We start from the raw sequence: 27,377 nt of genomic DNA, 5'->3' as shown, positions 1-27,377 counted from the left end.
AGTCCCACGTCCACCCGGGGCCCATCCTTTTGTTTTAACATTGCTTCTTTTAACTAAGTCATTAGTGAAAAGATGTCTAAATAGGTGGGGAAAAAACACAGAGACCCTACTACAGAAATATATAGTTTATTTATCCATGTTCTCTTTCAACCCTTGTCCATATGCATAAACACTTTACCACAAACATCAGTGCACAGACTTCTTGGTATCCGTTTTTTCAAACTTACATTATAAGCATTTTCAGGTTTCACTAGTTATCACTCTTAACAACCAATGAACAAACAAATTAGAACAGCAAATCAACTGAGCAAACACCCAGGAGCGAGCGATGTATTCACGAGCAGTGACTCCACACTGGTTTTCTTAAGTGCAGGGCGGTGTCCCTGGTCGTCCTTGGGTCTTGAGAATCTCATCACCAGAGACTTTCCATTCGCATCCGAATCCCAACCAGGTTTCCTCAGGTGACACTGCTGCAAAGGTGACGCCTCCTCACACGGCTAGAGGGCTGGGAGGTGGGCTATTTCCTCTTGCACTTCACCCTGCTGTGCGTCTTCTGGTGCCCGATCAGGTGCGAGCTCTGCGTGAAGGCCTTTCCGCACTTGCTGCAGGTGTAGGGGCGCTCGCCGGTGTGCGTCCTCTGGTGCCGGATGAGATGGGAGCTCTGGCGGAAGGCTTTGCCGCAGTCCGGGCACGGGTAGGGCTTGGCCCCGGTGTGGGTCCGCAGGTGCTGGGAGATGGCCGAGCGGTCGTTGAACGTCCTCCCGCAGTCGTGGCACACGAAGGGTCTCTCCCCGGTGTGCACCCGCTGGTGCTGCCTGAGGGAGGAGCTCTGCACGAACGCCTTCCCGCAGTCCCGGCACGCGTAGGGCTTCTCTCCCGTGTGGATCTTCTTGTGCACCGAGAAGTACCTGGGGTTCCGGAACGTCTTCCCGCACTCGCTGCACCGGCACACCTGGCTCCCCTTGTGGATCCGCGTGAAGGTGACCTGCGGGGCGGCCCGGGGGCAGGGCCGGCCGCCCGCGTCGCCGCCGCCCCCCGCGGCCCTCCCGGCGCCGCCGCGCTTCGGGGGGAGCGGCGCGCGCGCGCCGCGCGTCCCCGTCTTAAGCCAGGGCTCGCGCTTGCGCAGGCGCTGTCGAGGGGCCGCCTTGCGCCGGGGGCCGCGGCTGCGGCCCGGGCCTGCGCTCGCCGGGGGTCGGGGGCCGTCCCCGGGCGGCCGCGGGGGCAGGGTGTTTTCCGAAGCGTGGGCCACCGGTTTCAGCGCCGGGTCCCAGACCCCCGGAGCCGCGGCCTGCAGAGCCTCTGCGGAGGTGGAGGGCCGGGCGGCAGCGGCCGAGGCCGCGTCCTCCTCCTTCAGGGCGCAGGCGGGCCGCTCCTCAGGAGGCCCGGGCTGCGGTGTGAACTGCCTGCTGTCCAGGGTCGTCTCCCACCCTGAAAGAAACCCAGACGTGTGGACCGCGCTGAGAGAAAGTGCTGAAAAGGGTGGATAGTGCGACATAATCAGATAGCCAGAAGCTTCCTGCCGCCCCACGCGCAGCCGCGCAGGCTGGGGAGGGAGGCGGAAGCACGGAAGCGGCAGAGCTCGCAGAAGGCTGGGCGTCTGCCTTCTCATATCCCCTCGGGGTGTGGACAGCAAATCAGGCCTTCGCTGGACCCGAGGCTGCCCCTCTAGGTCTACAGCGTCAGCTAAAGGCCTGGAGGCTGCAGGGCAGTCTCGAAGGCACACACAGGCCTTGCGCGGGGCCCAGAGGAGGTATAAGCCTGGAATTACAGCCTCTGGGGCATCCCAGTCCTGGGGACGGTGGCGGGGCCTTACCCACAGACACCAGGTGTCCGAAGGTCTCCAGCATCACGTCGTGGTAGTCAGTCCGCTGCGTTGGGTCCAGCAGCCCCCACTCCTCCGTGCTGAAGTCCACAGCCACGTCCAGGAAGGTCACTGGATCCTGCAACGTCACACACCTGTCTCAGCAGGAAGGTCAGCGTCCTTGGCAGGTACAGAAGAGAGGCTGGCGGGGACATTCCAGCAGAGCTCACTGTGCTGGCACTCCCCAGCTTTCGGGTTTACTGGGAAGCACTGCCTGGGGCCCGTAAGAGGTCCAGTGAGTGTGTGCTGATGAAACCAGAGTCTGGGCCAGACTGGAGTTCCTTCACAAGGACTACAGGTGCCACAAACCCCTCCCTCTTTCCCCGTGACTTCCCACAGGGGACTACCCCTCGGGTTGCCTCCGGGGTAGGGGGGGGTGCAGCAGAGCAGCTGCAGTGTGGTCAGTCCTTTCGAGATGCCGACCAGGACTCTGGGAGTAAGAGGGCTTCCACTGCCCTGTGTCTGGGAAGCACTCTGCCCACGATGGGCAGAGCCTGCTTGAGAAGCAAGAGGCTGGAGCACCTGAATACAGCCGTACCTGCCTGTACGAAGCCTGAAGCCTGCCTCAGACCACTCGTTACACGAGAGCACTTCTGTGCTCAAGCCAGGTGTCAGCCCTGACCAAAGCCATATACACACCATCACTGGCCACTTTCTGGGCCTCAACAGTCAGTAAAACAGGACCAGTCCTATTTTGTCTACACCCTGGCTCTGGTTATTTTGAAGCAAATACCAGGCTTTGTTTTACATGTAAACACCCAAGTCTGTGTTTCCAGAGAATGAAGTCTCTTGTTTTAACTGAGATCAGCAGTCATCTGCATGCCAGGGCTCAAGGCTGCCTGCCTCTCACTTGGCCCCTCTTCCTCTTCCGTCCAGATTTCCTGGCTCTGGGTCGCTGTGCCCCATCATGGCCTCCAGTGACACTGTGGACACTGGAGGGCAGGCCTGCCGGGGAGTCAGGAGCAGAGAAGGAAAGCGCGACTCTCCCCACTCACCTCAGGCAGTGCCTTCTCGGGCCAGGTAGCTGTGTCCTTCTGCTGAGCTGCGGGAGGGAGCGCGCCGGGGGGGCCCTGGGTGGGCAGTGCTGGGAAGAGATGTCAGCACAGGGTCAGCAGGGCAAGGGCAGCCCACCTCTGGCTCTGGGACTCCTGGGGCCGGCACACACCCGCAGCTCATCCCATCAGTGCCCCCTCTGACCTGTGCCCAAACCCCACTTTTGTGACCACAGGGCACCGGCGTCCCTCCTGCTGGCCCCTCTCCCTGCCGCTCCAAGGACTGTTCTGGAGCCAGGCCCTCCACTGAGGCAGCCGAGTCACCGCCACACCCTCAGCAGCTGGCTTCACACCTTCTCCTCAAACACAGAGACCCACTGCTGGCGTCCGAGTCCTCCCTCCCGCCCTCCCCCTCCCCACGGAGGGTGGGAGTGTCTCTGGCTGCCAGCACCAGACTCACTCCCTCAGACACACCGTGATGCAATTTTTCCAAGCTTCTTCCACCTTAGAAAACAGCTCTGCCCAGCTCTGTGATGCTTTGACGTGACTCTCCCCCATGTGTCCCCACACGGTCCTTAGGCTTGTATAACGATGATGCGACCCCGCCGCCCCCCCCCCCCCACTATCAAGGGGACACATGATATGACCCAGGCTGGGCCGCCAGGCTGTCGCTTCCTCCTGGCCAAAATGACTGCATCAGGGACAAACCCTGGCCCCCCAGCCAGCCAGTGAGAGCCAAAGAGGCAACTGCTGGAACATACAGGAAAGAGAAAGCCCGTGCTGGGAGCCCTACATGGAAACAGCGTGCATCTGAGTGCAGCTACCAGAGGGATGATCCGGCAGAGGGCAAGCCCTGGAGACGTCTGGGCCCGCTGGGCCTAGCCCCGCGTGTACCTGAACCACTCTGGAAGTATTCAGTGAGTTGTGTTTCTCCCTGAGCCACTCTGCAAGGGCTCAGAGTGGTCACCCAAGTTCAGCAGATATGCCGACCCAAATGCAGGGCTCCTTGGGAAGCCGGCTCCACCGTCCTCTGTAGTACTGATTGGTTTCGCTCGCCCCTGTGGTGGGACATGGGCTCTCTGACCTTCATCTTATGAGCCTGACAACCGTCTTCCTGGCACCTGTATTAGTTCCCTGGTGTAACAAGCTGCCATGTCAGTGGCTCAAAATAACACAAATTTGCTGTGTGACAGTTACGGAGATCAGAAGTATGACACAAACTCAAGGGGCTAAAATCAAAGTGCTCCCAGGGCTGGATTGCTTCTGGAGACTTAGGGAGAATGTATTCCTTGCTCCTTCCAGTTCCCGGAGGCTCGCTGCTCATGACACCTTCCTTTCAGCACCCCTGCTTCAGCTGTCACCCCTCCTACTCTGACTCGGACCCTCCTGCCTGTCTTCATAAGGGTCCTCGCAATGACCTTGGGTCCTTCCAAACAGTCCAGGCTAACCTGTCCATCTCTAGCTCCTTAGCGTTATCACACATGTGAGTCCCTTGTCCCTTTCGCCATGTGAGGTTCAAGGGGTTCCAATGTGGAGATCTTTGGGACCCTCAGCCTGCTGGCCACAGCACCCCAGAGTCGGTGCACATGAAGAGACCACTCCTGCGGCTGCCAGCCCCACTCCCTCCCACACCTGCTTCTCCAGGAAGCCCTGTTCTCTGGACGCTGCTCTCCAGGCTCAGATTCCCTCCCTCCTCCTCAAGCATCAAAGTCGATCAGTCAATCATTCACTCCCTCAAGAAGCATCTTTCAAGTACTGGTCACGGACATAGAAAATGGAGGTGAGCAAACAGGTGTGTGTGCTCTGTAGAAGTCAGCCTAATGAAAATCAAGGCTCATCAAGGCTGGATCCCCAGTACATCCCAAGCTTGTACCATCTCCCTGGCCCACCGCTACTGTCGCCACTCTAGCCCGCTGCTGTCAGATGCACGCTCATTTGTCAGACTCCCATCTTTCTTGCTAGGTTGGAGGCTTGTTGACCTCACGAGTGCATGAGTCCTGTCTGTCTCAGTCATCACCTTATTCACAGACCCCCCTTAAGTGTGTGATGTTAGAAGCCCTGCCAGAAATACGTATACATACACCTGTGTGACGGAAATGGATGCAGCAGGGATCCCAGAAGGATAAAAAATAAAGCACATTATCTGCTGGCCTCCCTCAGAAATGTGTGGAGGGCTCATTAAAGAAGGCAGTGCCAGGGTGGGAGGGAGGTTCTAGAGGGAGGGGACATATGTATACTTATGGCTGATTTACATTGTTGTACAGCAGAAACTAACATAATTATCTTCCAATTTTAAAAAAAGGGACGCAGTGCCAGGCCCACCCCAGAGTTTCAGCAGCTTTGAGGTAGGGCCTGAGGCCTTCCATTTCCACAAACAGGTCCAAGGATGAGGCCATTCTCAAAATTCTTTGATCTAGTGGTAGTGACAGGTATGTCAGCAAGGAAACATCTAAAGTAGGAGTCCCCAGTCCCTGGGTTGCAGACAGGTACCAGCCCAAGGCCCGTTAGGAACCAGGCCACGCAGCAGGAGGTGAGTGGCGGGTAAGACAGCAAAGCTCCATTGGCTGATCCCCATGGTTTTGATTACAGCCCAAACCACACCCTCCACGTCTGTCTATGGAAAAACTGTCTTTCACAACATTCCTTGGTGCCAAAAAGGTTGGGGACTGATGATCTAAAACTCTGATTCCCCAAATGGGGTTGGGGAAGGGGAGCAAGCAGATGCCCTTGCCCTAGATGGAGTGGGCACCACCCTTCTGCCACCCGTCAGGAAGCCTGGGTTCCTTTGCTCCCACCCTCAAGACACCCTCCCAGGAGCAGCCATCTCCCCACCCTTCCGTGGAACTCACTTCCCTCCTCAGAGATCCAGGTGGCGTCCTCCACCAGGGCCACCGCCTGCCGGCAGTCCCCCGGGTGCTGCGACTCCACCCACTGCCGCAGCTTCTCGGGCAGCGCGCCCAGGAACCGCTCCAGCACCAGCAGCTCCAGCATCTGCTCCTTGGAGTGCGCCTCGGGCCGCAGCCACTGGCGGCAGAGCTCCCGGAGCCGGGCCAGCGCCTCGCGGGGTCCAGCCACCTCCTCAAAGTGGAACCCCCGGAACCTCTGCCGAGCCATCTCAGGATCAGCGGTAGGCTTATCCAGATGTTGAGGGGGCTCCCTGAGAACCTCTGGGCTCAGGCCCTCATCTTCAGCATACAGGGCCCGGATCTGGGCATTCCGGGGAGCAGCCACCTCCTGGTTCAGGGTGAGGACTTCAACCACCTCGATCTTCATCAGGGGATTCCCGGCAGGAAAAGGATCCAACTGAGGGTCCAGCTGAGCCTCAGGACACTCTGAAAGTTGAAAACGATGGGCAAAAAAACACACGAAAAGTTTCGCAATGTTTTTAGCCACCAGGAAAATACAAGTCAAAAACCACTATGAAATATCACTTCCCAGTCTCTAGGACGGCGATTGTCAAGGATGGGTGGTAAGAACTGTTGGTGAGGATGTGCACGCTGGTAGTAGGACTACAGAATGCTACACTGCTTTGCAAAACAGTCTGGTAGCTCCTCAACAAGTTACACAGAGAGTGGTATCATGATACACAGGTTTCAATCCAAAAGAATTAAAAACACATGTCAACACAAAAACTTGTATAAGAATGTTCACAGCAGCATTATTCATAATTGCCAAAAAAGGAAAACAACTTAAACGTCCATCAAATGATAAATGAATACACAAAATCAGATCTATCCATACAATACATTTGTCTTTGGCAATAAAAAGGAATGAACTTTTGATACACACCACAGCATGAATGAACCTTGACAACGTTATGCTAAGTGAAAGAAACCAGACACAAAAGGCCACATATGTATGGTTCTATTTATATGAAATGTCCCAAATTAACAAATATAGAGAGACAGAGAGTAGAGTGGTTTCCAGGAGATAGAGTTGAGGGGGTTGGGGGGTGACGGCTTCTTTATGATGTAGAAACTGTTTTGAAATGAGATCATACTGATGGTTGCACAACCTTGTGAATATAATAAAAACCACTGAACTTTACTTCCAAAGGGTGAACTTTATGATATATAAATTGTATCTCAACACAGAATAACAACAACAACCAAAAAAAAGCCCAAGAGACAAGAACCATGTTGCTATATATGCCTGCAGCCATGAGGTGAACTGAACCTGATCCCACCTCCATGGGGGCCAAGAATGAAAATATCCGGGAAAGGCAGGGATGCTGGGTCTTGGAATAGAGTCCAGAGAGCATTTGCGAAACAGAACTCCAGGATGGCCTTGAAATGCCAAGGAACTTGCACAAAGTAACAGGAAACAAGAAAGTTCTCAACAACTCCAAGAAGAAACGCTGATTCTGAATGACTTAAAGATTCAAAAAATAAATTTAAAAAGGTAAAATTATGATTTACTTTCAATTAGACTTGTTTTATAAAGACAGAAATGGCATGGCTGATACCAAAGCAAACCTGTACTTTCACCGTTGCTATTGTAAGTATTGTAAGTGGTTAAGCACGGCTCTACTTGGAAAGGAATTTATAGCATGAACTCAAAGCCTAGCAATGGGTGCCTAGGAACTTTACCAGACGACTCTGCTTATATCAGGGAGCCATCCGGAGATGAAGACACAACTTCTGTGATACCCAGAGAGTGGACACACAGACAAAGGCCAGCCCAAATGAAAGTGAAAGTGAAGTCACTCAGTCATGTCTGACTCCTTGGGACCCCATGGACTGAAGCCTGCCAGCCTCCTCCATCCACGGATTTTCCAGGCAAGAATACTGGAGTGGGTTGCCATTTCCTTCTCCAGGGGATCTTCCAGGCCCAGTGATCAAACCTGGGTCTCTGGCAAGAGCCACCAGGCTCAGTGGTAAAGAGTCCGAGTCCCCCTGCCAATGCAAGAGACGTGGGATCCATCCCTGATCCACGAAGACCCCACAGGCTGTGGAGCAGCTAAGCCTCTGTCACAGACAATCAGCCTGTGCTCTAGAGCCAGCAGCCGCAGCTATGGAGCCCGTGTCGTACAGCCGCAGCTCCGCAATGAGAAGCCCGAGCACCGCACCAGAGAGCAGACCCAGCTCTTCGCCCCTAAAGAAAGGCCAGAGCAGCAACAGCAAAATAAAGGCATTATAAAAAAAAAAAAAAAGCTGGCTGAGGGGCCCAGTGGACAAAGCATTTACCTCAACTGGACTCATCAGCACAGCCCTCCCAGCCAAGTCGGTAGGCAGAAAGGCCCCAGCAGGGCAGCTCCTGTTCCAGCCTGGAGACAGATTTTGGCCAAATGGAGCCCACGCTGAGCCTCTGATCTGCCTCAGAACAGCTGTACCAGCGCCTACCCCACTTGCTATACCTCAGTGCGGCCCAGGGTTCCCAAGATCCCCACCAGGCAACTGGTCTGAGCACACAAAGAGTTCCCAATGCACACCTAGGAACTTTACCACACTAACCTACTTACGAGCAGGGAGCCAGCCAGAGATGAAGACGTGGCTTCTGTGAGACCCACAGAATGAACACACAGATAAAGGAAAGCCAGTGTAAGCCAACAGAACTCCGAACTACAACTTCTGTGGCAACAAGCCCAGCTCTCAGCACTTGGTTGATAACTTCCAGTTTTTCTTTCTGACCCCCAAGCCAATAATCTCCAATCAGAACCTTCTCTTTTTTTCACCATGATCTTCCCCCTCCCAATCTGCTTGACTCTCAGTTCAGTTAGTAAAGAATCTTCCAGCAATGCAGCAGACCCCGATTCAATTCCTGGGTCAGGAATATCCCCTGAAGAAGGGATAGGCTACCCACTCCAGTATTCTTGGGCTTCCCTTGTGGCTCAGCTGGTAAAGAATCCACCTGCAATGCGGGAGACCTGGGTTCGATCCCTGGGTTAGGAAGATTCCCCTGGAGAAAGGAAAGGCTGCTGCTGCTACTGCTGCTAAGTCGCTTCAGCCGTGTCCGACTCTGTGCAACCCCATAGACGGCAGCCCACCAGGCTCCCCCATCCCTGGGATTCTCCAGGCAAGAACACTGGAGTGGGTTGCCATTTCCTTCTCCAATGTATGAAAGTGAAAGGCTGCTGCTGCTACTGCTGCTAAGTCGCTTCAGTCGTGTCCGACTCTTAGCGATCCCACGGACTGCAGCCTACCAGGCTCCTCCATCCATGGGATTTTCCAGGCAAGAGTACTGGAGTGGGGTGCCGTTGCCTTCTCCGAACGAAAGGCTACCCACTCCAGTATTCTGACCTAGAGATTTCCATGGACTGTGTAGTCCATGGGGTGGCAAAGAGTCGGACACGACTGAGCAACTTTCACTTCACTTCACTTCAAACACAAAGGATGGTGGTTGACCTCCCCTGGTAGGTTCGACTCTTGAGTAATAGCCTCTGCATGTCCTCTTTTGAGCGGGCTTTCTTTCCGCAACACTCACTTCCTGAGCAATGTGGTAAATGATGGAGTAAAACTGGAAGACACAGGAGTATTCAAACACAGGTCAAGAAAACTGTGAAAGATCCCCACGTGAGCATTATAAAATTAGTACATTGATTTGAGGGGGACTATGACAACATTGGAATGTTCCTGTCACATGCAGTAAAAAGTAGAACAGGAAATTACTGTTAAAAACGACTTCCCTACCGAGTTTATGCTTAACCTCTCTTACCAAAACTGTATTCCCCTTCTTGTCCCCTCTAACTTCAATTCCGCGCTAAGTGAACATCAATCAACCAGTGTCAGATGACCAAAACTGCTGTGATTGATAGCATCGTACTTTAATACAAACTGAAGCTGTCTGTCCAGGGCAAGATGAGCTAACAGATCCTGGAGCCATGGATCACCTGGCCAGAGACGTCATGTGAGTCATCTCAAGCTGCGACGCTATGGAGCCCACCAGGCTCCTCTGTCCATGCGGGTTCTCCAGGCAAGAATACTGGAGTGGGTTGCCAGAAAACAGGATTAAGAAATGTCAAAAAAACAATGATTAACCCCAGCCTCTGCAATCTTTCCCTTTAAAACACTCCTAGGATTTGTCTCCACAAAACAGTTAGAACTGGACAGGGAAAAACAGACTGGTTCCAAAGAGGAAAAGGAGTACGTCAAGGCTGTATACTGTCGCCCTGCTTATTTCACTTCTATGCAGAGTACATCATGAGAAACGCTGGGCTGGAAGAAGCACAAGCTGGAGTCAAGATTGCCGGGAGAAATATCAATAACCTCAGCTATGCAGATGACACCACTCTTATGGCAGAAAGTGAAGAGGAACTAAAAAGCCTCTTGATGAAAGTAAAAGAGGAGAGTGAAAAATTTGGCTTAAAGCTCAACATTCAGAAAATGAAGATCATGGCATCTGGTCCCATCACTTCATGGGAAAAAAATGGGGAAACAGTGGAAACAGTGTCAGACTTTATTTTTGGGGGCTCCAAAATCACTTCAGATGGTGACTGCAGCCATGAAATTAAAAGATGCTTACTCCTTGGAAGAAAAATTATGACCAACCTAGATAGCATATTCAAAAGAAGAGACATTACTTTGCCAACAAAGGTCCCTCTAGTCAAGGCTGTGGTTTTTCCAGTGGTCATGTATGGATGTCAGAGTTGGACTGTGAAGAAGGCTGAGCGCCGAAGAATTGATGCTTTTGAACTGTGGTGTTGGAGAAGACTCTTGAGAGTCCCTTGGACTGCAAGGAGATAGAACCAGTCCATTCTGAAGGAGATCAGCCCTGGGATTTCTTTGGAGGGAATGATGCTGAAGCTGAAACTCCAGTACTTTGGCCACCTCATGCGAAGAGTTGACTCGTTGGAAAAGACTCTGATGCTGGGAGGGATTGGGGTCAGGAGGAGAAGGGGACGACAGAGGATGAGATGGCTGGATGATATCACTGACTCGATGGACGTGAGTCTGAGTGAACTCCGGGAGTTGGTGATGGACAGGGAGGCCTGGCGCGCTGCGATTCCTGGGGTCGCAGAGTCCGACACGACTGAGCGACTGAACTGAACTGAACTGAATAAACCTTTAGTTTGCTGCCAACTCCCGCTGTTGGAGTTTGGCTTTCTACGCCTGGCGCACGCGAGGTCAGTTATATTACTGTGGAGTAACTGCAGCTGCTTAAAAAAAAAAAAATCTGAAAGCGACTAGGAGTAGCGGCTGCTTGTTTGCTGTCTCCGTGCTTTCCCTTGCAGTCTGTGGCCACCCAAGCACCTGCCGCGTATGTCGCCGCGCACTTAGCTACGGCGGCCGCGGAGCTGGTTTTGGCAGAGCCCGTGGCCACACCAGACGACTGTGTACGAAGTGCGCCTGGCCCCTCCTCCCAAGGGTGAAGAGTTTAGACGCCTACGCTCCCTCCACAGCCGCACCGGCTCCTCTCCCAGTTCTAGGAGCTTAGAACCGCGACTTCCGGCCTGGACGGAAATGCGTCACGCTCCCGCCGTACTACAACTCCCAGGAGCCTCCAAGTCGAGGGACTTCCGGCGCCGCCATACGGAGGCTTTGGGGTCCTCTGAGGCCTTTGGCAGGATTGCGGCTCACTCGCCTCTCACCTCCTCCTCTCGCTTTCCCTTTCCCGGCCTCCCTGGGTCAGTGCGGCGGAGCCTCCATACACACCTTCCCGAGCTGCAAGTCTGTCTTGTTGGGTGACGCTGGGTGTCGGGAGCGCGGCCACTTTCCTCGAGAGTAACGAGCACCTGGATCCCCGATCCATTTTCCTTCCCCGCCCCTACACGCTTTCCCTGCCTCCTTAGGGCTTTTTTGTCTTCCTTTCTCCGAATTTTCTGACTACATACCTCCACTCGGCAGCGGCCTCCAAGGACCTCACGGGTTTTGCCCATTGCTGGCGCGTGATCCGTCGAGTCAGCTCGGGGTCAGAAGTCGCCCAGTGCCAGCTGGGGCCGCCCATCCAGACTCGCCTTGGGCGCGCCAGGGTTGAAAAACAGCTCCTGCGCCACGCTGTCACCTAATGGCCGCTGCCCGGTCACTCCTTTCCTACTTTTAAAGCACTTTTTCCTTGATGAAAATTATGACAGACATTTGACCTTCCATTTCCAAACCCTTCCCCAACTTCCTCTCAAATAAGGCTTTGAGTTAGTTTCATGTGGATGCTTGCCTGCCTTAGTTCATACCTGCGTTATCTTGAGCATTTATTTAGTTCCCTTCCTGTTCCTCAGGATTTCTGGAGGCTTATTCCCGCCTCGATGAACATGAGTTTGAGTAAGCTCTGGGAGTTGGTGATGGACAGGGAAGCCTGGCGTGCTGTAGTCCATGGGGTCGCAAAGAGTCGGACCCGACTGAACTGAACTGATTCCCACCTCCCCGCCCAGTTATTCTTGACTTGAAGAGTTTTTTCTTTCAATTACAGCTCTTAAGGCTTGGAACTTCTCTCTGAGGATAACAAGGTGGGCCTCCCTAGGGGCTCCGTGCTGGGCCACCAGCACCATTTTGAGCAATAATCATGCCTTAATTCTCCAGATTGCTTAATAGCTTTTTAATTTACGAAATTTCTGTGTTTTATTCCTTGGCTAATCAGAGGAATTTTTATTCAGTGCTTTCTCTCTTAAAAACAAGTGTTTGCTTTTTTTCTATCCTACTTCATTCCCTCGAACCCCACCACTTCTTTGATCTGGGTCATATATTTACTTCCTCCTTATCGTTGTGGGCACCAGGGTGTTTTACTTTTTTGCTGAGTCCAGTGTACCCGCCCTCCCTGCTGTAGCAACCCTTTAGGTGGACACTGGTTACGCAGTTATAAACACCTACTGGATGCTGTGCAGTACCTGAAATGGCCGTGGGTAAGTGTCACTCCAGGCACCTCAGTCCTCTGTCTCATCTCAGGAACAACTCCCCAGTCCCTCTAAAGGTAACCCTCAATGCTGTCTGTATTGGCCCCACTTGACAGAAAATGAAAGCTCTGTGTACCAGCTAGCAAGCCTGAACCGCGATCCACACTTCACTCAGGCGGGGCTGACTAACCTACCCACCTGCCTTGGGAGCTGCATAAAATGATTCCTCAGCCACAAATCCCAAGTGCTGGCTTTCAACCCACCAGCTGAAAAACCCGGGGGGTGGAGGGTGGGGTAGGATTGGGGGAATTTAGTTCCCCCACCTGCAATTCCTTATCTAGCTAGGGGGCTATTTTACAAATTCACTGAGCCTTTGGGCAAGGGGCTTAATCCTTCTGGGTCTCAGTTTCCCCACCCTAAGTGAATAGGGACCTCCAGGCAGGTACTGAGTTGTAAAGGCTGATGGGAGCTGTTTTCTTCTCTCATGCTCTCTCTGCTACCTTCAGGTAAGCTGTCTCTCTCACAGTGCCCAGTTTTATAGTGAAAGCTTTGCTACCAGACCACAAAAATAATAGTAACTAATTACAATGTCCTTCTACCAGCTTGTTGGGGGGTCAGGGGCAGCTCTCCTCATCCTTGTTGCACCCTCCCTTTGTCTAGGATGCCCTCAGCTCACCCTGTCTCATCCTTTCCCCATTTCCTACTCCTCAGCTCTGGACATCTTGCTCCATCACCTTCTAAACGTGTCTCCCCTCACTGGCCTGCTGAGGCTGCTAACTGGGTCTCACACATTGGAAACTCCTAAGCCAAGCCCGGAGGAGGATGTGCCAAAGCTGTTGATGATTACACAGTCAGTAACAGCAGCTACCATTTCATGAAGCCCTCCAAGGACCTGCCTGGGCTTTTAAAACACCACAGCCCCATTAAGCAAGTGACCAACTTTTACACAGATCCACGCTGGGAGAGGCTAAGAATCTGCAGAAGGGAGTACCTGGGAACCAAACCCTGTTCTTTTATGCCTTTTATACCACTTCACATAGCTACAATCTTTTCCTCAAATGTGCCCAAGAGAGTCTCATCCAGAAGTCACTGCACTTGCTGCCTGCCTGCCCAGTGATGTCTTTCCTAACATCTCTGCTTCTCCTTCCCCATCCAGCTCTCAGGTCAGATGTCATCTCGGAGCTATCTTCCCACCCAGTTCCAAACTAATATTGCCCACCCGTGCTTCTCCACTCCTGTATCTTCCCCATATACAGACTCTATTGTTTCATTTTTCTTCATACCATTGATTGCCATCTTTAAGTATCTGGCTCATTAATTTCTCTCTCCACCCTCTCTAGAATAGCACTGCTCAGTGGAACATTCTTTGGAGAAGGGAATATTCCAGATCTGCACTGTCCAACATAGTAGCCATTAGCTGCAAGTGACCAGTGAACATTTGAAAGGCCAGCACAATTGAGGAACTGAACTGGTAAGTTTGTTTTAGTAGGTTTACATTTACTCATCAGCACAGGCTAGTAGCTTCTCTGGAATGAGTGTAAGCCCAGTGAGAGGGGGCCTTTCCACCCTGTTTATCATGGTGACCCTTCCCTATAACAGCACTTGGCATTTTGGCAGGTGTTCAGGCAGTATTTGTTGATACAGCACAGCTTCTAAGTGCTTTGATGAACAGTGCACCGAGACATTTGGGCCTTTCAAAGGCTTATGCTTGCCCATACCTCAGATTTCAGGAAATCTCATTGGCACTGAAATTGTGTCCATCTGTGAGTTATGGGAAGATAGCTGCTGCTGCAACGTTCCCATCTTTCACTTGGAAGCCTAAGCATGTCATGGGGTAAGAGGACCCTGGTTTAAACCCCCACCTGCTTCTTCCCAGACAACCCAGGTCAGGGACTTGCCTTCATGCTCCCACAGCATGAATGGGGACGTGGAGTTTCTCGGGGGCTGCTAGCTGGAATAATTATAGGACTTAAGAAAGCGACTTCATGCACTTCTAGCCTTTTAACCCCTCAAAAGAAGTCAGTGTTTTTACATACTTAAGTCTTACATGGCCCTCTAACATAACCTCCAAATAGAGCCTGCTCATTCCTTACCAATTTATTCTTAGGTTCCATTTCAAAAAAGTATCAATAACAAAGTCTTTCCTCTCTGTTGAAGTGGTTATTCCTGCTTTAAGCCACAGGTATTAAGTTTCTGTATTTTATACTCTGTTGCAGCTGCTCAACTCTTATAACTATTTCAGAGGATAAGTTTTTTTTTTTAAACACATTATCTAAAAATGGATAAAACAGGTGTTCGTTATTACAAGCTACAGATATTTTCTCCTTTTCAATATTTTCCTCATTTTGTGCTTTAGTGAGAACAATGCTGTGTACAGGTTGCAGAAAGGACCTGTTAACAAAGCACTTAGTGTTCTGTCATTGAGTAGCTTATGTTCTTTGGAAACCTATCTTTTAATAGGAAGCTAGAAAATATTTACTGCCTGGGTTAATACAGAGATGCAACTATTTATCTACTTTGTTCTTAAGAAAAAATTGGTTTTAACATTTCTCTTGGGCCAACTTTACACTTTTCCAGAAATCTTTCCATCTTATTGTTTGTTCATTCCTGTACTTAACAAATACTTACTGAGCACCTATGCTGTGTCAGGAGCTGGTGACAGCAGGAAGATGACAGTCTTCCATTTTACGAGCACAGTTACTGGCAGGACCTCTGAGAGTGGAAGGTCACCCTCCCACCCAATTTCCTTCTCTGGAGACAATCACATCCTATAGTTTCTCTATTCTCCCAATGGTAACAATTGGCATATTAATACCTGGTGTATGTTTGCAAGTATATTTTTAAATGAAAAAAAAAAAAAAGACATTGGTATCCTGGACGTCTGTACATCTTTATATACGTTAAGGTGGACTTCCCTGGTGGCTCAGATGGTGAATCTGCCTGCAATGCAGGAGACCCAGGTTTGATCCCTGGGTTGGCAGGATCCCCTGTTGAAAGGAATGGCTACCTGCCCCAGTATTCTTGGCTGGAGAATTCCATGGACAGAGGAGCCTGGCAGGCTACAGTCCATGGGTTGCAGAGTCGGACAGGACTGAGTGACTAACACTTTCACTTCACACGTTCACGTTAAACATAGATAGGTATCTATGTTACAGGTATATATTTTTAAGAAACACAAATATCTCATGGTGATTGTTTCATATCAGTACATAAAGCTGGCTTATTCTTCATTCTTTGGCCATACCACATGGCAAGGGGATCTTAGTTCCCCAACCAGGGACTGAACCCACACCTCTTGCAGTGGAAGAGCTGAGTCTTAAGCACTGGACCACCAGGGAAGTCCAGAGCAGGCTTATTCTTTGACAGTTGTTTAAAACACTATAATGGGAACATGTATTGTTGAATATCTGCGTAGTTTCCTTTCTCTGTATAGGTTTTTAACTTGCCATTTATTTACACTTATCTATCCAGAAAATGGGCTCTTTTTCTCTTCTTCATTTCTGACTTACTACTGTTTTTATCTTATTTTTCCTCAGGACTCTTAGAAGTTTTTTTCCTCCTCAAAAAAGGTTTGAGTCCAATGCTTACTTCATTTACTTTCCTTCTTTTTCAGTTAATAGTTAAAGCACTTCAGGTCTTGAAATTACTCCAGAGACTGTACCTAGATGCTAGGGAAAGTGGTCCTCAGATAAGAGGATTAAGGTTACATGGGTCCTAGAGAGCAAATGGATGGTAACAGAGAACATGAAGTATTCTTGAATAAAGACTGCACAGTATGTGACCACACCCCGATAGGCTGGATTCCTGCCAAAACGTGTTTGATAGCCATTCAAGGTTATAGACTTTTGACCTTGTCCCCAGGAGTGCAACCATTTCAAAGTTCTTTGTAGCACTATTTTAAGATTTCTTTTATCATCCTCTTGGAGCCTGGCCTAGTCTTCAGACTTTCCTATTTGAAGATTTCCTCATCTCTTGTAATTTTTCTAACTGTTTATTCACTCCGCAGTTTCCTGAGCTGTAACGTCAGTTATTTCCTAGCCACTGGGGACATGCGAAGGAGACTGAAATAAGGATGGCTGGCTCACTCATGCTACTTAACATTTGTTCTAGATGCTCAAATAGATAATAGAACCCAGATTGGAGAAACAGAACCTGTTTTACTGTATATTCATACAGTTGACCCTTCACATCTGTCTGTACTTCACAATTTTATTGTATTTTTTAAAGTAACATGGAGTGCTTCACGAATGGCCTGTTATCCTTGCACAGGGGCCATGCTAATCCTCTCTGTGTTGTTCCAATTTCAGTGTGCATGCTGCCGGAGCAAGCACTGTACCGCACCATTTCTATAAGGGCCTTGAGCGTCTAGATTTTGGTATCTGTAGGAGCCCTAAAACAATCCCCCATGGATATCAAGGGATAGTCCTAATGTGATCAAGGTTTTAGGGTTTGCTTTCTTATGACAATCTGGTGTAAAAACAGAATGAGACGTTTCGTTTCTGTCATTCAGGGTGGGTCTCTTCGGTCTGTTTCTCTGTTGTTCTGTCAAACAAGAGGAGAGCTAAGATGAACGACCTGCCTGCACAGATTACACTGAGAATCTGCTCTCATATGAGTCCTCTGATGCTGAACACAGTGAGGACTCCTACTGAAGGGCTTCTGGTCAGTGGGTTCTGTGACTCCTCATGCTTAACACTGATTACATTCTCAGACACTCTTCAATATCTACTTCTGTGATACTGAAAACAGCTGTTTATGAAACCTCTCCACAGCAACCATTTCCCTGTGATTTCAGAGTTCTCAGATACAATGACTTGATGTAAGAACTTTTCCAAATGGAATACAACTGGAATTTTTTGTCTAGTATGAATTCTCTCAAATCAGGCTGTAAGTGTTTCCTGCTATGATTCCTGGATCTCTTCCATTTGAGTTCTCATATTGAAAAACACGTGATGAAAAGGACTTCCTCCATTTGAGTTTTTTCCATGTGAGTCTCCTCTGTGAGCTGAGCTAAAACTAGGCTTTCTCACACTAAACATATTTACTCTTGTTCCTGAAAGAATTATCCTTTGTATAAAACAAGTGATTTCCTACGTCCCCCACATGTTGGTTTTATAGCCCATGTGAGTCCTCTCAGGCTACACAAAAAATCTTGAGAAGAATTTCCTTCTATTCCTCCCAACAATACAATCTTCTTGTACTAGCCTTTTTTTTCCTATTAATGTCTATACTAATTTGAATTGCCACATTCATATTTGCAGGGCTCTTCTGCTTAAATTCTTGACAAATCAAAAAAAAATGTAACTGTCCTGCAGGCTTTCCTACAATCATGACCTTCAAAATAGTGTCTTTATTCCATTGCATTGTCCCTAATGTTTGATCTGTATAGATTATGTCTCAAGATATTCCACCCAAGCCACACATATGGTAGGTAATACTTTCTTGAAAGAACATTGAGAAGGCTTAAGATGTGAGTGCCATCAAATATTTCTCCACACTTCTTATCTTCACAGCATCTTTTCAAACTAGTGCCTTCTTGAAGATTAATTCCATGTCTTAAGCATTTACCCAGGTTCCTTTCTACTTCGGCCACTGTCTGTGCTGCCATTTTTACAGTCATGGAGGGCTAAGACATGCAGACTGGGCTGTATTCATGCGGCCTAGCTTTTGTTCAGTTTGTTCTCTGCCTTGAGGAGAGGCACAGCTACATCAGTGCTGGGAGAAAGGGACCACTGAAGGAGACGGTTCTCTTAACAGTAAGCAGGCCATTCCAAACACCTAAGACTCCCATGTTTTTATGCACTGCCTGGACCTCAGACAGGGGCATGCCACTGGCTTCACAGACCTTTACTTGGGTGTTTCTAAGTTGCCTCCTATTCATACTCCATTAATAGAACCAGTCAGGACATGGTACAGTTGCAAAAACATGTGAATTTAGGTGGAAGCTCTTAGGTAGTTCTTTGTACAATTGTTCCATTTGCTTAAAATTATTTCAACATAAAAATAAAAGCCAAAGAAAACCTATTTCCACCCTTCAAAAGTCTTGGCCTTTACCAGACTTCCATGTCACTGACCAATGCCCAAAACGCCACAGTAGTAATACCTCTGTTTTTAGTTCAGTCGCTTAGTTGTGTCCGACTGTGACCCCATCGACTGCAGCACGCCAGGCTTCCCTGTCCATCACCAGTTCCTGGAGCTTACTCAGACTCATGTCCATTGAATCGGTGATGCCATCCAACCATCTCATCTCTTACTGCATTTTAAAAATGAGGTACTGATACATTTTAAAAGTGTGCATGAAAGATGCGTATAAATACATACATTAGAAAGAACAGTCATACGAAATCCCCTGAAGCCTTCACCTGTGAGCAGTTCTTTGCAGCTTCCTTTCCTGTGCCCTCCTGGTCAGTTACTCAACCGGCCCCATTGGATCCACCTCACAAGAAGAGGAGCCAGCTTCTCCCAGCCCTGTTGCTATTCTCTTGGGGGCAAATATTAACCACCTCTTCCCTATGTACTACTACCGCAGTCCCCCGCCTGCTCACATCTGTGCCCTTCTGTCCTCAGTGGTAAAAAGCACAACACACACCTACTCAAGGAAGATGAAACCCTCCTGACAGTGGAGGCCCCAAACTTAACTTGCCTATCAGTACACCTCAGTTACTTCCTTCCAGCCTAATAAGTGACTTTCTGTTCCCAGAATGTGCCCCCCTTGCCCCCTTGGGGGTTCTCAGGGGAACCCCCACTGGCGTTTCTGCACCAGGAAGCTCTTCACCTCTGTTCTTGCCCATCTGCCGACTTTCTGTTCTATAGGCATTGGCTTAAAATCTTGGCCCTGCAGTGTCCCCTGACCCCACCTCTAGAGTACTTCCCTGTTGCTCCCTGCTCTACACCATGTTCTTTGCCTTCTCTGTCCACACCACTAGTTACCTGGCGTGACCCAGTTACATCTGTGCAGTGTGTTGGTAGAAGGTGCTCCTCTGTGAGACGGAGGAGTCTACAATCACAGGGATTACACTAGGTCTTTGGCTCACTACCAAGTACATACTTTCTCTTTTTTATATTGCATAGGACACAAGGGGCCTTCTACAAATATTTCTGAGGTCAAGGGGAGACAGTGGAGGAAAAAACATCGCATTAAGGATTCTTTGGAACGCAGCATAAATATGTTAGGCACCTATCACCCCAGGCCTAGCTTGTAATACAGGATCTTCCGTTCTAGGACACCACCCCTGAATCTCCCATCCCCTGGGAAGCCAGCTTTTCTGACACTGCACGTAACCATAAGTGCCCAATGCCCCCCGTGGCAGCCAGATTTAGGAAACTTGCCACATCATCCAGAGATGCATGGCTAGAAGGTCATCATCACCAAAGCTGCAGGCCAGGTACAGATTCACAGCTGGACACTGAAAGTTCCAGGCAGTTCCAGAGCCACTTGCATTAAGGCACAGAGAACAAAGCGGGAACACAAGAAGTTCTCCTTACAGAGCCAACACACACTGATACAGAAGTGTCCAAAAATACCAAACACAAAACCATCCACCTCCCCAATATAATTTATGAACACTGATGCAGAAATCCTAAAAAAGTTCATAGACATCAGGACATTACTACAGGGGCACATCTATAATTATTAACTGTTCAGAAAATCTCCATCATCACCTTGGAGGGCTTTGGAGGGGGAAAATTGGGGCTCTTACTAATTTTCATTTACTAGAAAGGGTGAGATGACTGTTCCTTTATCCAAATAAAAAGTGATATGAATCAAAGCAGAATCCAGAAACTGTCCCTTTCAAGTCAGAGACCAGATACTTAAAATCATCACATTTTCAGCCCAGTGTTTTGGAAGTAGTAGCTGTGAGGAATACAATTACCTCCTCACCTACCTTGAATGCAAAAGAAGTAAAATAATACTACTGTATACTTGCCAATAATATGACTCTGTACTGAGGAAATTAGTGATGACCTAACAAAACTGTTACAAATAAGAATTTAGCAGCAGGATAGGTTCATCTGCAGCAGCTACGCAGGACTGCAAGGGAGGGGTAACCTGAGCAGATAAGATAGCAACTGGAAGGAATGCCCAACCGCAGGTGGAAAGCCTGACTAGCGCAGTGAGGGGAGTGGATCCCTCCTTGTACACCTGTGGCAGAACTTGACTGAGACCAGTTCTGATCAAATTTCTGGATGAAGTTAAATGTAACATACATTCTAACAGCATTTTCTCAATGAATCCTGACAAGCTGATGGTAGGTATTCATCTGGTTGAGAACAGATAACAGGTTTTTTTAATTAAAAAAAAAACAGAGGGCCTACCGTTTATCCAAGATTGTTATAAAGCTACAGTAAGTACAGTAATACGGTGTTTACTAAGATACTGACAGAGATCAAGGGACCATAAGGGGCCAAGAAGGCCTGCACGCAACAGTGACTATGCGAGATGATAAAAATGGTGTTCCAATAATCAGAAAATGGCACTGAAAAAACTTGTGCCCCACACCAATTACATAAGGAACCCAGTACATGAAACAGCTAAACAAAACCCAAAAGTACCAGAATAAAGTATTTGTACAATCTGCCCATGTATGGCATGAATAAAGACAGATCTGAAAGGAAAAAAAAAATCTGAAATCATAAAACTTCTTTATGGAGACTAAAGGTAGGAGATACATATTGGACTGTTATCTGCAGTGTTATTATCCATAATATATGGTAGAGTCCTCCCCAGCACCATACACAAAAGACAAACCAACAGAAGGGAAAAAAAAGGAAAATAGAAAAACTCACAAAAGCAAAAGTACAAATAATCTGTAAACTTAGAAACCAAACTGAATATATCTTTTCCTATCAGATCTATAAACCTTAAAAACAGGACTATAAGTCACCAGTCTATCTTACGCAGCTATATGTATTTTAAAGGAACTTAAGACAGCAACTTGTTGCTACCAAATTTTTTCACTTACATCTTGGTTGATTTTACATTCTATTTCTAGAAATGCTATCTACACAAAAAACCCAACTTGATTGTGCAAAAAATTGTATGCAAGGATTTTTTTTGCAACTACTTGTATGTCCATCAAGAGAAAAAAGTCAAAGTCAAAAGTCTACACTGCATTTGTGAATGAATGATGCAAACCTGTCTCCACTGAGTATGGTCACATCCCCCAAAACATAAACTTACATAAATGTAAACATTAAATCTGGCCAAAGCCACACACCAGTTACCAGAGATTACCAAAGGGAAGGGCAATAGACCATGAGTGAAGCAGGGTAAGGACGCCCCTACAGCCAACCTGGCACCAGCAAGAGGTTCCCATTCAGCCAAGCAGTGCCCCCGACTGAAGCCGAGGAAGATGCAGAGCTTGATTCAGCGTGTTTGCAGCTGCTCCTCCCAACACCCCGCTAGGGGTTTGCCCCCGTCCACCTCCTTTGCTGACACTAGTTCCTGCTAACCAGGACTCCCACACCAGGACTCCCTTGTGCCTGGTTCTCACCTGAAAAGGTGTCTTGAATTCCTCTCTCCACCGACCAGAGCTCTTCCTCTTCCTCTAACTGAGATACCACATCTGGCTTGGAAAGCTGATGTTCTGCCCAAGGGAAAAGAGACAGTGCTTGGGGGTCTGTGTTCGGGAGAAAGCACTTTCCTGCTGTAGCAGTTCTGTCCCTGCGTTCTCCCTGGTAGACACGCCTTCTGGTCGAGGGCAGTGTTGCTAACTCCACCCATCCCCTGCGCCAGCTGCTTCCTTTTCTGGATTCTCTTGACTGTAAAGGAGGTAGTGGGACTTGGTTCTGGTCAGTAAAACACTAAGGGAAGTTTGTCAACTGGGGGCTTATGGCATTTTTGTTTGTTTGTAAAGTGTGCCAGCTATAGAAAGAACTAATCAAGGCTGCCCTGGCGTTACTTTCTGCCTTAAACTTGGATGGACATAATGCTTGGCATCAGTCAGGCACATACCAACCTAAGAATGAAAGCTTCACACTAACCATGCAGAGATGGGAGGGGGCAAGGCCTTTGATGATGCACCTGAGCTGTCAGACACTGACACCACGTTCTGGAATTCTTGTTACAAAGACAGTAAGCATCCATCAGCAGTTGGAAACATCCCCCATAGGCCCACATGCCTGATATTGAACACCTCTGAGGGGTGGACTTGGTCAAGTTTCAAAAGTTGTATGTAAAGTTGCCCTTTCCCTCAGGCTCCAGGGCCTTGATCCTTGAACTCAGATCCCTGCAGACTGAGCCAAAGCAGACACACACTTGAAAGGCACCACATTCGGGCTGCAAAGCACAAATCTTTATTGACGCAGAGGCCGGCCTTACCCACTGAGACCAGGTTCCTGTAGTTCTCCAGCGTCACCTCCCTGTACAGGGACTTCTGTTCGAGGTCCAGCTGGCCCCACTCATCTGGGGTAAAACCCAAGGCCACATCTTCAAAGGTCACTGGTTCCTAAAACCCACAGGTGCCTGTTCAGCCAGGGCCTGTTGTCACCCGTGCTGACAGGAGGAGGAGGAGGGTGACTGAGCACAGGTAGGCACAATTAACAAGGTGACTCGAGCATTCCAGATACATCAGGAGTTCCTGAATTTGAAAACCCAAACCCAAGCTTGATCTTATCAGGTCACAGCAAGTAGGGCAGCCCATGAGGTCAGAAAACATTGTTCATTCTCTGAAAACCTTTCCACTTCTTACTAACCTGAGGATTCCAACAGTGATATCAGGTGTATCCTTTCTCCTACGGAATTCCGTGAGCTAAATCACCCCACTTCAGCCTTTAGCCTCCATCGACTGGCTATTCTGCTGCTGCTCCTTCACCTATCAGGGATTCATCCCCATCTCTCTTTTCACCCAGTGACTAAGCTTTAATTCCAAAGTACTACTGAACCCTAAGTGAAGCCTGATTCCTGTTTACACCTGCCAGTGGCTTTTCCCCCGTTCCGTTTAAAAGATAAATTAGAATCCCCTGCTATTTGTCCTCTATTCTATTTGCTCCCTTGGAAAGCTAAGCAACTTGCTATCCACCCACTAGGGTCTCTCCTCCTCCTACAGTCCCCCATCCCTTACCTAGATGCTAGGGGACCTGGGGGTATCCCAGGAAACGCGTGTGCCTGCATCACCCCTCCACCCCCGCTCCCAAATCCAGCGGTAGACTTTGAAACTTATCAAGAAACCTCTACTCACACGGAACCAATCCGTCGGAAGCCCGGAGGCCATAACTTCCTCTTCCTCAACGAGTCCCGTGGGAGTAGGCAGAGTCCTAAGAAGGTCGAATTTGGGAGGTGGAAGGGGCGTGAGGGTTAGACCAAGGCCCCCGACCCCTCGGCCCAATCAACAGGAAATGACAGGTCTAACTCCAACCTCGGAAAATGCTCTAAAAAGTCGTCTCCACCTGTTCTCGAACAGCCAGAGGGGCAACTTCCCAACCTCCTCACCCAGATGGAGCCGGCCCCTTACCCAGCTCGCGAGCGCCCGGCTGGGGTGGGCCCGCCTCGCGCCCCTATGGGCCCCGAGTCCCCGATTCTCAACTGCCCTAAAGGCCCCACGGCGGAAGGACGGCAGACGAGGCTGGCTCTGGGCTCCTGCGATTGAAGGGTTGGGGCCGCCACTGGGCGCTCCCCGCGGAGCAGCCCTGGAACACAGCCCCCGACGGGCGCAGGTTTCGCGCCACACTCACCCTGCGCGCGCGCGCCGTACAATGGCGCCTGTCAGCCCTCGGCTAACTGCGTCAGTGCGTCCACTTGGACTACAACTCCCAGAGCCCCCCGCGGCGCGGCGCACCCCGCGTTGTGGGCGGCGGACATCTTGGCGGCCAACTCTGGCGGTAGGCGAAGCCCGGGTCGCGGAAGGAGCGCCCTCGGTGATCCCGCTGGACAGGAGGAGGCCTTCGAGGGGCAAGTCGGGCCGCTGGTGGGTCCCAGCACCTGCATGGGCAGCAACGCAGGCCGAGAGGGAGCCTCGCCAAGCCTCGAGGGCTGCAACGCGTGGGACGAATGGGAAATGGAGACAGGGAAGGCATGGGAGGGGCGGGGCCGGGGGTGCTGGGGGCGGGGCGAGCTTCTCACACCAAACGTGGAGCGGGGAGGGGCGGGCCGGGAGTGCCTTGAGGCGGCGGTAAAGTTGGTCCCCCTAGGCTCCGCAGTCGAGAGTTGGCCTGCAGTGCAAAAGACACCGGAGAAGGCAACGGCACCCCACTCCAGTACTCTTGCCTGGAAAGTCCCATGGATGGAGGAGCCTGGTAGGCTGCAGTCCACGGGGTCGCGAAGAGTCGGGCACGACTGAGCGACTTCACTTTCACTTTTCACTTTCGTGCATTGGAGGAGATGGCAACCCACTCCAGTGTTCTTGCCTGGAGAATCCCAGGGACAGGAGCCTGGTGGGCTGCCGTCTATGGGGTCACACAGTCGGACACGACGGACGTGACTTAGCAGTAGCAGCAGCAGCAAAAGACACAGAATACGCGGGTTCGATCCCTCGGTCGGCAAAATCGCCTGAAGCGGGAAATGGCAGCTCACTCCAGTATTCTTGCCTGAAAAATTCCATGGACAGAGGAGCCTGATGGACTTCAGGCCAAAGGTTCCAATACAGTTGAGCACAAAGTCCTGCCAAGTTTTGGGGAAGAGGATACTAAGTGTGTATTCACATCTAAGGGACAGGAAAAGAGGTCGGGTTGGGACGGTGGGACGTGTTCTGAAGGGGGGACTGAAATCCTCCCAAACTCCTGGGAGGAAAAGAAGTAAGGGCCTGCTGTGAACTGTGCGGGTGTAAAAGTGTTAGTCGCACGTCGTGTCCAGCTCTTTCGACCCCATGGGCGGTAGGACGGTAGCCCGCCAGGCTTCTCTGTCCATGGGATTTCCCAGGGAAGAATACCGGAGTGGGTTGCCATTCCCTTCTCCAGGGGATCATCCCGACCCGAGATGGAATCCGGGTAGACTCTTTATGGTTTGAGCCACCAGGGAAATGTGCGGAAGGTGAGGTTAGATGGCCTCCAGGCCCGGGGAGGAGAATGGGGTCGGGGCTGACTATCCACTCAAGTTGTGGGAAGGGCAGAGCAAGTGGAACCAAGGCAGGAGAGTGGGGGGAGGGTTGTTCACGCGCAAATCAGAGCTGGACGGAAGTTAAGGCGGTGATAGATTTTCTTCAATGAACTTGCAACGGGGGAAGGGGGAGACACCAGTGTAGAACAGCTCAGTTCTGAATACAACTAGAGTAAGTGGCGATTTATGGCCTAGGAGTAAGGGGAAAGGTACCAGTAGATAGAAAATTAGGAGAAGGAGACATCGTGTCTGGGGGATTCTAGCTGGACAAAGCTAATAGACTGTTTTAAGGAAGGCAGGCCAGGGTGATGATGTATCACCTGGGGGAGAGAGTAGGGGTGAGGAATTTAAGAGTAGGGGAGTCTTCATAAACTGACTTAGGATTCTTGCTCAAGTGGGATTCTATGAGGAAGAACAGGTATGGGCCTTACTGGGGAGAAGGTTCAGAGTAACCTTGCTAACTGGCTAAGCAGAGAATCAGGGAGTTGATGTGGTGTGGGCTGGACAGGAAGGCTCCTCTGCCCTGGGTCCTCATCTGTGAGCCAGGTGCCCATGTCTAGGAAATGGAAGAAGTCTTTCCCTGCCCAGGACCTGGTGTGTGCCCCTCTTCCTCGAGCCCAATCCACTCTAATCTTTCTTTGGAGCCCAGGACAAAATAGTCTCATGGCTCCCTCCAAGTCCAGTATCTGGTGTCTTTCCATCTTCCTGAGGTTCCAGGGCCCAGGCTCTGGTGTCCTCTCTCCTCCTCGGTGCTTGGGACTCTGCTACTGAGACCCAGGGCCCAGTGCACCCTCTCTCCACTTCCAGCAGGTTTCAGCAGCCTTATGCCTCCGTGTGAGTCGTCCTGTCCACTGCATGCTATGCTTATTCCAGCAGTCGTACATCTCTGTGGCCACCGTGGAGAATACTCACACGTGGGCCACACATTGTTCATCTTATTGCAGTTGAGACGGTGTGTCTATTGACTTGGGCCTATTAGCCCTGAGTCACTAACCATGCGTTTCCCTGAATTTTTCTTGGATATTATAGCTAAAACAGCATCCCCATTCATTAAATAATTCATGCCTCTTTCTCATATTTTTACTTAAAAACAATGGTGTTCTACAGCCATGGGTAGCAGGACAAGGCGATTAGCCATATTGTTTTCTTCTGGTTATGACTAGGGATCCTTCTAGTAGTTTACTGTCAGTTTGATGGAGGTTTTAACATCTTGAGGAAACGGGCGTTCTTGGAAGTTCTTTCAGTTGTTTCTGTTTGTATACTATAGAGTAAAAACATGATTTTAGGTTAAAAGGTGGTCTTAAGTATATTATTTAAGATTGATTCATGAAACTCACTTTAGTACAACTTTTAATAATAAATTGCATGTTCTTTTTCCCATTTAGCAAATTAAGAATGCTATTTAATTTGCTGTAACTTGATTACATTAAGAAACATTTCTGGTGTGGGGGGGTGGTTCCTGGTGGTTCAGTGGTTAAGAATCTGCCTGCCAATGCAGGGGACGCAGGTTTGATCCCTGGTCTGGGAAGATCCCAAGTGCCACAGGGAAACAGCCCATGTGCCATACTACTGAAGCCTGCTTGCCTAGCGCCTGTGCTCCACAACAAGAGAAGACACTGCAGTGAGGAGCCGACTCACTGCACCTGGAGAAAGCCTGTGCACAGCAGCAAAGACCCAGCGCAGCCGAAGATAAATAAGTAAATAAACACATTTTTGGATGAATGTTAA

General features: G+C 49.8%; 1 protein-coding gene, 2 long non-coding RNA genes and 1 other non-coding gene across 5 annotated transcripts; 2 read left to right on the top strand and 2 right to left on the bottom strand.

The window, feature by feature from the left end:
• Window positions 1–110: 110 nt before the first annotated feature.
• Window positions 111–24,588, bottom strand: ZNF274 (zinc finger protein 274). 2 transcript variants are annotated; one of them, XM_069552283.1, is made up of 8 exons: window positions 24,290–24,588; window positions 23,797–23,872; window positions 22,938–23,064; window positions 22,111–22,203; window positions 5,703–6,185; window positions 2,857–2,945; window positions 1,814–1,940; window positions 111–1,428 (listed from the first exon to the last, which is right to left on the bottom strand). In XM_069552283.1, exons 2-8 carry the CDS (start codon window positions 23,827–23,829, stop codon window positions 518–520), a joined length of 1,863 nt encoding a protein of 620 aa, XP_069408384.1. In that variant the 5' UTR covers window positions 23,830–23,872; window positions 24,290–24,588; the 3' UTR covers window positions 111–517. The 2 variants fall into 2 exon arrangements, with proteins under 2 accessions (XP_069408384.1, XP_069408383.1); XM_069552282.1 differs by having other exon boundaries at window positions 24,070–24,345.
• Window positions 11,304–15,477, top strand: LOC138419428 (uncharacterized). Its single transcript, XR_011248969.1, has 3 exons — window positions 11,304–12,625; window positions 13,957–14,087; window positions 14,340–15,477. It is a non-coding gene; the product is annotated as an uncharacterized lncRNA (long non-coding RNA).
• LOC138419897 (U6 spliceosomal RNA) lies at window positions 16,842–16,947 on the bottom strand. Its single transcript, XR_011249146.1, has one exon. It is a non-coding gene; the product is annotated as a U6 spliceosomal RNA (small nuclear RNA).
• LOC138419427 (uncharacterized) lies at window positions 24,392–27,377 on the top strand. The gene is made up of 2 exons (XR_011248968.1): window positions 24,392–24,522; window positions 27,148–27,377. It is a non-coding gene; the product is annotated as an uncharacterized lncRNA (long non-coding RNA).

Source organism: Ovis canadensis, chromosome 14, assembly GCF_042477335.2.
Source record: "Ovis canadensis isolate MfBH-ARS-UI-01 breed Bighorn chromosome 14, ARS-UI_OviCan_v2, whole genome shotgun sequence".
Lineage (NCBI taxonomy): Eukaryota > Metazoa > Chordata > Mammalia > Artiodactyla > Bovidae > Ovis > Ovis canadensis.
Note: the sequence above shows the minus strand (reverse complement) of the source record. Positions and strands in the feature narration are given on the sequence as shown.

Excerpts from the sequence above, each read along its gene's own strand:
- ZNF274 (XM_069552283.1), bottom strand. The coding sequence starts at position 23,829 with ATGGCCTCCGGGCTTCCGACGGATTGGTTCCGT. Across the intron at positions 23,065-23,796 it reads TTCCGACGGATTGGTTCCGT|GAACCAGTGACCTTTGAAGA; the intron begins GTGAGTAGAGGT and ends TGTGGGTTTTAG. Across the intron at positions 1,941-2,856 it reads CCGAGAAGGCACTGCCTGAG|GATCCAGTGACCTTCCTGGA; the intron begins GTGAGTGGGGAG and ends GTGACGTTGCAG.